The sequence below is a fragment of the Artibeus jamaicensis genome, unplaced genomic scaffold, assembly GCF_021234435.1.
Source record: "Artibeus jamaicensis isolate MK-2021 breed Jamaican fruit bat unplaced genomic scaffold, CSHL_Jam_final contig_2826, whole genome shotgun sequence".
Lineage (NCBI taxonomy): Eukaryota > Metazoa > Chordata > Mammalia > Chiroptera > Phyllostomidae > Artibeus > Artibeus jamaicensis.
Window position 1 is genome coordinate 20,082 of NW_026521628.1, and position 10,060 is coordinate 30,141.

Here is a 10,060-nt window from a genome sequence, read left to right on the forward strand (position 1 = left end):
CAACCCTCACTGTGCCCCACAGAAAACCATTTTTTTTAATTCTCCATTGTTTCTATTTATAAATAGAGGGAGACAGAACAGCTATAGCTATAGATTCCCATTCTCTATTTTATTAAACACATATGCTATGTACTATTCAAACACTCCTGTTCCTTGCTCCAAACATATTCTGGATATTATTCCATTGCAGACTATTCTCATTTTTCCTTCCAGTGCGAAGTACTTCATTGTTTGGATGTACATAGGTGGATTCATATATCCCCCTTGCTTCCCTCCTTGTAGCCACATGAAGCAGAAGACTTTCACTTGTAGCCACATGAAGCAGAAGACTTTCACTCTGTATTTAATTGGGGAAAATTTTATAAAGAAATGTGGGCAGACGGTGAATTCAGGTGCACAGGAGACAGTAAGGGTTGAATACAGAGAAACCAGGGAAGGAAGGAAGGTAAGTGAGGCACTGCAGTTGGTTGATACTGGGACTTCCAGGTCAAGGGCGGGGGCTGAGGAAGCCAGCAAGGAGGACATGATCTGCAGGGTCACTGAACCAGGACCAAAGCAGATCCTGAGGGAGCACCCTCTTTGTGGAGTAAGACTCAAGCAGGAAAGCTTTCCACGCTGCAAAGAAGTGGGGACAGAAGGTTCTTTCTTCCTCCAGTGTCACCTGTGTCACCACCTTCACTTCAGCTCAGGAGTCCTGCAGACAGAGGAGAGTGCTGTTCCCAGGCCTAGCCAACAAGCAACCTCTCCCCCTCCCTCTAGGGCCTCCTGTTGCAGCTCTGAAGTAAGAAGAAAAGTTCCCAGGTCACCCTGAGCCAAAGCTGCTTTGGAGCAGGCCTTTTATTAAGTGGTGAGAAGTTTGGTGTAAACTGCCTGACCAGAGGTGAGATCCAAAGGCTTTCCCATTATTTCTGTTACTTCTACATTTTGTTCTAGGGAAACTGAATATGTCTCTAAAATACAGTTAAAGAGCATTACCTGTTGGCTGAAGTCCAGAGTGTCCTGGGAAAGAGAAGGAAGATATAGGCTTAAAAGATATAAAGGTAAATCTGTCCCCAAATACAGTGTCCTCAGCCCCAGACCACCTGACATTTCCCTAACACCACAACCCACCAGAGAGGCAAGCAGAAACTGAGAGCAGTGACCCACAAAGCTTCAGTCACACAAATCCAGTGTAATTTTATTAGCTACAGTGTCTGTTCCTTCAATTGTTCCAGGATCTTGACCTAAATGCCCATACATGTTAACCCTTCTCTTACCTCTACAGGCCATAATTCCTTATGTTTCCTCCATAATTAACCATGTACTATTTATTTCTGGGTTTCCAGGAAATTTGAGATCAAACAAGGAAGAGCTTTATACAAGGCCACTGATATACAGAGAACTAACTTGAACAAAGCCGTATTTCCTCCCCCATACAGTCTGTGGGGACCTTCAGCTGCCCACAGGTTCCTTACCTTTCTGATTCCTGAAGTGGACGAACAGCCCCGCCCCAAGGAAGAGCAGACCCAGAACGAAGCCCCCGACTCCACTCAGCATCTTGCTCTGTGCAGATTCAGACTGTGCTTCTATGAGAAGAAGCTGGTTTTAGTGATTTTTATCCCAAACCCAACTTCTTTGATTGAGACTCTGGGACTGAGAGCTTTGAGAGTGGGAAGAAGCCTCCCCTAGAAGAGCTAAAACAATTGGCCATTTCTGCAAAAGCAGCTTAAAAATCACATTGAGGAGAAACCAGTTTCAGGCACCGAACACACTGAAACATCACGGCCCCGACACAAGGCCACTACTTCAGTATCTGATGGATGCAGAGCCTGGGGCTCAGTTAGGTGGAGTCCTTGTCCAGGGTGACAGAGCTAATGAATGGCACAGCAGACACTGAACTCTCCCCATGTTAGGAAGGTCCTTATGCCATAGAGGATGTGCCTTTGCTCAGATCTCATTAGACAACTCAGAGCAACAGGACATAAGTACCACTCCAGCCAAGGCAAGAGACTGGTGCCCAGGGCCAAGGAGGAACATGACCTGTGACATCGTGGGAAAATTCACAACAGAAACAACTGCTCTTCTGACTGCCAGGAACAGCCTCCCCAAGGACTCTAAGTATTTATAGAAATTGTCACAAAACCACCCCTCCACCCCCATGATCTGTGCGGAAGGAGAGAATATGAGCAAATGAGAACATGGTATGGGGAGGGGAGAACCCTGACACTCAGAGATGAGCAAAGCCCCCCATGGTGAGTGAGGCCCGAGTGGGGACAGAACACTTCTCACTCCACTCCACAGTGACAGGGTCCATCCGGCTTGGGTGCTGCACTTGGCAGGTGTAGACCTCCCCACTCTGGGGAACGGTTTCCAGCATCACCAGGATCTGGAAGGTCCAGTCTCCATTCCGGATCAGGCCCGTGGAGACAACCCCAGCCTCCTCTTCCTGGCCATTCCGCAGCCACCGGACTTCAATGTGGCCGGGGTAGAAACCACTCACGGAGCAGACCAGGAGGTTGTGGTGCTGCAGGCGCTGCGTCTTTGCAGGGTACACGGTCACTGTAGGCTCAGCTAGGAGAGAAAGGGTGGGAGGTCATGAGGGACGCAGATGTGGCTCCTGGGCTGGCTGCCTTTCGGCCTCCAGTCTCTAGTCGCAGGCAGGCCTCCCTCAGAGCTCTGGCCCTGCAGGATCCCTACCAGATCTGAGGGAGGCTGAGGACATTTGTGGGATTTTTTCGTATCTAGAAAGTTATTCATTGTTGAATTGTTTACCAATATTTGCAAGGCATATAGTGCATTAATTAAAAGTGTGATTTCTGGAGCAGGGCTGTCTGAGTTCAAATCCAGGCTCTGCCCCTTACTGGCTGACCCTGGGAGAATTTTTACATTCCTCCATTCTGAGCTTTCTCATCTACAAAAGGGGATAATAACACTAACTTACCTCTTAAGGATGGATACATGAGGATCAATGGACCTAAAATATGTAATACAATGGCTGGAACTTAGCTATCAATATATGTTACCTATTTATTATGCTTGTTCACTTGGAGAGAAAATATAATTCAAAGCAGTGAGGATAAATTGGGGAATAGCTTGGAGAAGATGGGAATGGGACACTCACACCTGAGAACTCCACAGAAGTGGTTCTACCTGGAAAGCATGAAAGACACAGGCGACTCTGAGTCCCTTAAAAGCGTTAAGTCCTGAAGGAGAGGGGAAGGAGCAAGGAAAGTCATTTATTTTAAAATACTTACAATTACACTCAGTTGAGCAATCCCTCTCCTTTTCAAAAGAAGCATATCCATTATTGGAATTGTTACCATTTTATAATTATCCCTCTTTTTCAGCTGACATTTGAGCTCAAGGAAGGATCTGGGACTCATTAATATGTGTGTTTCCTGCCTGAGACCAAGCTCAATAAATACAACGAAGGAGCAGGGGAGGGAGTCAGGGAGGAAGAAAAGGGAGAGGAGAAGAAACCTGGGGAAAAACTTTTTTATACCACCACAAAATGGTAGATTTAAGATTGATAGTAAATCATTGCTGACAACTTTGCAGTATATTTTATTATATTAAAGATGTTTAAATTCTAAACGTGGTAAGTAATAAAACAGAAACAACACACCAACCAGGAACTGGAGAAACTGCTGAATCAAATATTAGCTAAGTGTTTGCCTTACTGCATGGAGAACTGATAAAATCACCAAGAAAAACACCAGGCCCCCAGAGATGATAGACAACAGGCAGTTCTTAGAGCAGGAACAACTACTAGCCAATAATTACGTGAAAATGTTCAAGAACTTTAGAAATCAAAAAGTACAAATAAAAAATTAAAATATAAAATTTCCACTATTTGGTCATATTGAAAAAAATTAGAATGTGAAGTAAACTGTCACAACTGTAAAATGGTAATATGTAACTACTTGAATACTATTGGCATTATAAAAATAGTAACATCCATATATAAAGTAACAAAATTATAATTTAAAAAACCTGATTTTAGCCCTGATTGGTGTAGCTCAGTGGCTTGAGTGCGGGCTGCGAACCAAAGGGCCGCTGGTTTGATTCCCAGTCAGGGCAGGGGCCAGGTGAGAGGCAACCAGACACTGATGTTTCTCTAACTCTTTCTCCTTCCTTTCCCCTCTCTCTAAAAATAAATAAATAAATAACCTGATTTATAATCAGTTCAATCAGTTCAATTATGTAAAGATATGTACACTAATCAAAAAGCAAGAAAGACCTAAAAGAAGCCTCAGAGGCTCCCGCCCCCAAACTCGGCCCGATCCTCCTTCCCAGCGGCCGCCGCCACCGTGCGACCCCGCGGGGGCCTCACACGTGCGGTCGGTCCCAGTTCTACAAACACACACGCATGTACACGCGCACGTACACACGCAGATGTACACACACGTACGTACACACACACGTACACACATAAACACCCCCACCCCCCCGCCCCCGCCGCGCTCACTTTGCCGCTGCACCAGGAATCCCTCAGACACCCGGTAGTTGTGTCTGCAGAACGTGTCCACCGCGGCCCGCCTCTGCTCCAGGAGGTCCTTGTCCCGGTTCCACTTCTCGGCGCTCCGCCGCCCCTGCTCGGTCAGCGCGCGGTACTGCCCCACGTCGCTGTCGAAGCGCACGTACTCCTCCCGGTTGTAGAAGGATCTTACCAGGAGCCGCACCCGCTGCGTCCCGTTGGTGAAATGACACTCGCCCTTAAACTGGTACGCGAAAGGCGCTGCGGGGACAGGGACGACCGGTCACTCGGGTCAGAGACGGACGGCGACGCCGCCCAGTGCGGGCGCCCGGCCGGTGGGGACACGAGGCCCCCGCGCCCCGACTGCCGCTGCGGGGCCGCCCCTCGTCTGGGCCGGAGGGGACGGGCGGGGGCGGGGGCGACCCCCGGGCCTCAGCCGCGGACCCGCTCGGCGTCCCCGCCTCCTCTCTCCCCGCAGCGCTTCCCTTCCCGCAAACGCGTGGTCCTCGCTCGGTGGGACCCGGCGCCGGGCCGCTGTTCCCCGGAGGATCCGGAAGGAAACGGGCCTCCGCCCGCCGCTCCGGAGCTTCACGGTCGGGCCCCAACCGCCGAGAATTCACGCAGGAGCGAGAAGCGTCCAGTCCCAGAACCGAGAAAAACCACGGATCTAAGTGACACTGGGGTGACGGGAAGTGGCCTCCGAGCGACACCGAAGATGGGACAAGGAGGTTGAGTCGGTGTGAGCGCGGAGGTTTGGGGAAGGGGAGGCACTTTCCAGGGAAAGAACAGAAAGTGCGGGAGCCGGACCAAACCCGCGAACCTCCGCCAGCGACCAGGGTCCCTGCGGCCCGGACACGACAGGGAGGCGGGGACCTGGGACTGCGGGTCAGTGAGGGTGGCACCTTCCACCGAATGTGACGGAAACCACTGAGGAGTTTCAGGGAGAAATAAGCACAGACCCAGTAGGGCCGCATCTCTTCTGCATGTCCCGACCTAGAAAGCTCAGAAAACCAGAATAAACTAATGTTTAAAAATAAGAGAACCAGCCCAGGCTGGTGTGGCTCAGTGGATTGAGTGCTGGCCTGGGAACTGAAGGATCTTGGTTGGATTCCTGTCAGGGCACGTCCCTGGGTTGCAGGGTAGGTTCCCAGTACGGGGTGTGCAAGAGAAAAACCACACATTGATGCTTCTTCCCCTCTCCCTCAAGATTTTCAAACTTTGAGAAACATTGCATAAGGCAAAAGTAAAACTGAAGATTTTAAACTTCACTTGATTGAATGGACTCAACAAGAAAGGAATGAGTTTATACCACTATCTCTCTCTCCCTCTCTCTCTCTCTCTCTCTCTCTCTCTCTCTCTCTCTCTCTCTGTAATGAGCTAAAATAAACCATGAAGAACTGAGTTGGAAGATGAGTGTGTGTATGAAGTGTCTAGAATTTTTAGAAACAGTGTAAAGCAGTGTTCTCAACCTCAGCACTATTGACATTTTGGACCAGGTGGGTGGGCTGTCCTGTACACAGTAGGTTGTACACAGCATGCCTGGCCTCTCTACCCACTCATCATCAGAAGAAACCCCTGGGTGACAATGAAACATGGCTCCAGATGTTGCCAGATGTTCCAGGGGTAGGAAGGGGAGGGAGGGGCGGTGAACCTTCAGAGGGTGAGCTCCACTGGTGTGAACCATCTGAAAAGCCTGTGGTGAAAAAGCCACTGTTAATTATGGAGCAGCTGAGAATTACACAGAAAGTTCTATCAATATTATATCTGTTGAAAATCTTGGTCCTACATGAAATCTGTATGTTTTAGCAGTCTGGTCCCTGTATGCAGTAATATTTTTAGCAAAATAAATTTGTTCAGGACCTGTTTACCTATTTCTTTGCCTTGTCACCCAATCACCAAGTCATATAATTTATCCTTCACATCATTTTCTTTCTTAATTTCTTTGCCTCCCAGACTGAGTAGAGACCTTCACTTAGAAATGATGGCAGAGAGGAGGGTGCTCTGCTCAGACCACATTTATTCATAAATTCTCTAGTACTTCCCCACACATGAGAAAGTTGAAAAGTAAAAATGCATGAAGTTGCTGCTCACTGTAGCCTGTGTGAGAAAGCACTGTTGGTCCCTGTTCACTGCCCAGCTTAACATTTCCACATATAACGAATAAAAATACAGAGTGACTGGTTAAATTTGGATTTCAAATAAATAATTGTTTGTTTTCTAAAATTCAGATTTAATTGGGCACGTGATATTTTATTTGTCAACCCTAGCCCTCTTGCTAATAAAATCTCAGAAAAGGAAGTATATTTAATACTTCTTAATGTTCTTCCTCACGGTATTCGCACATACTGTGAGCCCATATGGAACTTTGCAAGTCATAAATGCAAAAGGAATGTGAATTTCTCCTCTACATCAGAACAGGCAGCCCTTGCATCTGCCCACCTCCAACCCTCAGACACACACTGGCACATGTGAACGTCAGAAATTTCATCAGTAACTCAGACTCAGCCAAGCCACTGTTCACTAGTGGTGGTTAGAAGCCAAACTCGATTTTCTAATTAGAAAATCTAGTTTTTAATATTAGCACTTCCACCTGGGTAGGATTTTAATATCCATGTGCCCCTTTTTCTTTATATCTACAATAGATTTAGTGATAGTATACTCACAGGATATGTTAAGTGTGAAATTAAATAGGGCTGATCACATAATAAGTAATTAATAAATGCATTGTTATTTTAATTCTTACAACCCCTATGAAGGCAAGCTCCCAGGATCTTTCTGTTCTTTAATTTCCTAAAGCAAATAATATCTTCATCATACTTTGGCAGTTGTCTTTAATTAATTGTATCACTAAATAGCATTTTGAACACATGAGGACAGAAGTTTGGTTTGTGTGTAGTAACGGGACATACACGACCCTCGTGTGAGCGCGCTGACGTAGAAGAGAGGGCCCTTCTAGACACTGAGAGTAGACTATGTACCCCAGGTTCTACAACTGACTGTGTGGCTCTGGGTGAGTTACTTAAACTTTGAATTTTAGATTCCATAGAGTATTACATTTTTAATTACTGCCGATAGGATAGTTATGAGAATTACATACTCAAATTTATAGGACTGGTACATAGTAACTGCAGAATGTTGCGATGCTCCATGCTGATAAAGACCAGATTTGTTCTGTTAATGCCTCCATCCTCATTATCTAGGGTGATAACTGGTCTATTTTAGGTCATAAATAAACACTGGCTGTATAGTCAATGCATTTTTGCATAACCAATAACTTCTGCATTCAAGATCACTGTCGTGTGATTCCTTGCTCCTCACTGACATCTTCCCAGCTTCCTTTCAGACTTGTATATTCTTGTGCTTCAGGTCCAGCTGACTCCCTGGTCCTGGAGTTCAGTCTCTCCCCAAGGTCAGCTGCTCAAAAGAGTCACCTGTAATCCACCCTTCACGTCTTCAGTTCCCATTCTCTCTTCAAACAGTCCACTCCAGTGTCCATCTTGTACAATTCACTGACTGCACACGTTATATCTGCCAAAGTCAGTGCTCACTTCTCTGCATGTTCTTGCTTCCCCACCTCCCTTCCACACCTGGCCAATCTCTCCTCTGGGAAAATTGGCTTCCCTTCACCTTTATGCATCACACTGGGGTTGTGCAGTAGTCAACCACACATGGATGTTTCTTTCCTTCTCTTTCTCCCTGACTTTCTCTAAAGATAAATAAATAAAATCTTTAAAAATGGATAGAGAGGAACTGGAAGCAGAGGTAACCAAATGTGGCTAATTAAGGAAAACAGAGGGCATAATGAATACACCTGTGACATTCGGGTCCAAGATTCCAGGAGGCCAATAATTTCCCTTGACTTGATTATTAACTTTCAGCGCTGTGGGATGAAAGCAGCCTTCATACTCTATCCTCCTGCTCAAGGTATATAATTTGAACCTATGAAATTGCTAATATTTGACTCTTTATTTAACTTAAGGAACAGAACTTCATACAATTTATCTCTACTAGTTTAATCCCTACCATGGACTCAGATCAGACAAAGGGAGGTATAGGAGAAACTGACAGTACAGAAAGGTTCAAGACAGAGTTGTAATCAACACTACCCTGGCCAGTGCTCAGAAGATGCCTTGAGTTCTGTAAGGCATCAAAGAACACCTCACAGATGCTCCTTATCTGAAGGGTCATCCCAAGTACCAAGAATCTCTGCTTCAGCTCCAGGGGGCTTTCCACAGGGGGAATAGAGAGCACTCACCCCAACTTCTGTCAGAGAACCTCCCTTACAGGGACACAGGCCTTATAAACATTGGGGTTCAGGGAGAAAGGAAAGGGGAGAGTGGGGGGGGGTTCACATATTAGAGAGGCACCCACATCACAGATTCCGCTGAGGACATAACATGGGATTTTCTAGGAGAGACCCTTCCAACTCCTTTTGACTCCCTACAACATTTCAGAGAAACTTTTCTCTTCTTGGGGTAATTCAACATAGTAAATAGAACCACTGGATGGGAACTGGTTTGATACCATTGTTTCTAAATCTTCTCAAGACCCGAGGGAATGGGATACAAGGTTGAAGAGGCTTGCCCTGGCTAGTGTAGCTCAGTGGATTAAGCACGGGCCTGTGAAGCAAAGGGCTGAAGGTTTGATTCCCAGTCAGGACACATGCCTGGGTTGTAGGCCAGGTCCCCAGTAGGGGGCACATGAGGGGCAACCACGCACTGATGTTTCTCTCCCACTCTTTCTCCTTCCCTTCCCATCTCTCTATAAATAAATAAAATATTTTTTAAAAAGAGGCTTTACTGGAGGAGAGCTGAGAAGAAATGACCTGTGTACACGGAGCCCCGCACACAGCTCTGGTGGAGGGTGAGCACCCAGGCTCCTTTTGTTGTGGAAAGAATCAGGGATCCATACAATAAAGACAGGTCATCACTGAAAAAAATGTCACAATTTTCTAAGGGACACAGCCTAGACACAGTGACAAAGTGAATCCCTTCCTTCTCTCACCCCAGAATTTCTCACCCCCCACACCCAAGATGTGCACTTACATGGTGTGTCCCTGGCCCAAGCCAGGAGAGGGCTCAGTCCCAACAGTATCACCACCAGAGCTGACATCCAGGAGCCTCCAGGGAAGCACAGACGAACCATGCTGGAGAATGGAGAGGACGGGATGCAGAGAGCAGGCAAGTCTCACTCACTGAGCACTATGACCTTTCTCCACCCACATCTCAAATAATACCAGCCAAGGAACTCATTTCTTTGTCCCTGGATTGGGTAATTTCAGTGTTGAGAACCAATCAGCATGAGAGATGAATGGTGTCATCAAATGCTGGTCAGAGATTCAGTATGAAGGTCTCCTTCTGAAAGTTAAAATTTCCTGCATTAGAAAGATTGTTTTAATTTAGAGCTTTAAAGGTTTGATTCAATTGTCTCTAAAACATTTTATTGGGCCCCTATTATGAGCCAATTCTGTGTTGGTCAATGCTGCATGTACAAGTTGGAGCCTTTCAGGAGTATATTTGTTTCTCATACTTGTAGACAGAGCCATTTTGACAAATGTGTGTATGAGTGTGTTTAGGAGTTTAGGGGATGGAGAAGATGATTGCA

General features: G+C 46.4%; 1 protein-coding gene across 1 annotated transcript; it reads right to left on the minus strand.

Moving 5' to 3' along the window:
• Window positions 1-327: 327 nt before the first annotated feature.
• On the minus strand, window positions 328-9,678 carry LOC119056744 (DLA class II histocompatibility antigen, DR-1 beta chain-like). The gene is made up of 6 exons (XM_037155243.2): window positions 9,502-9,678; window positions 4,448-4,717; window positions 2,269-2,550; window positions 1,455-1,565; window positions 976-999; window positions 328-694 (listed from the first exon to the last, which is right to left on the minus strand). Exons 1-6 carry the CDS (start codon window positions 9,599-9,601, stop codon window positions 681-683), a joined length of 801 nt encoding a protein of 266 aa, XP_037011138.2. The 5' UTR covers window positions 9,602-9,678; the 3' UTR covers window positions 328-680.
• Between the last annotated feature and the right edge of the window lie 382 nt (window positions 9,679-10,060).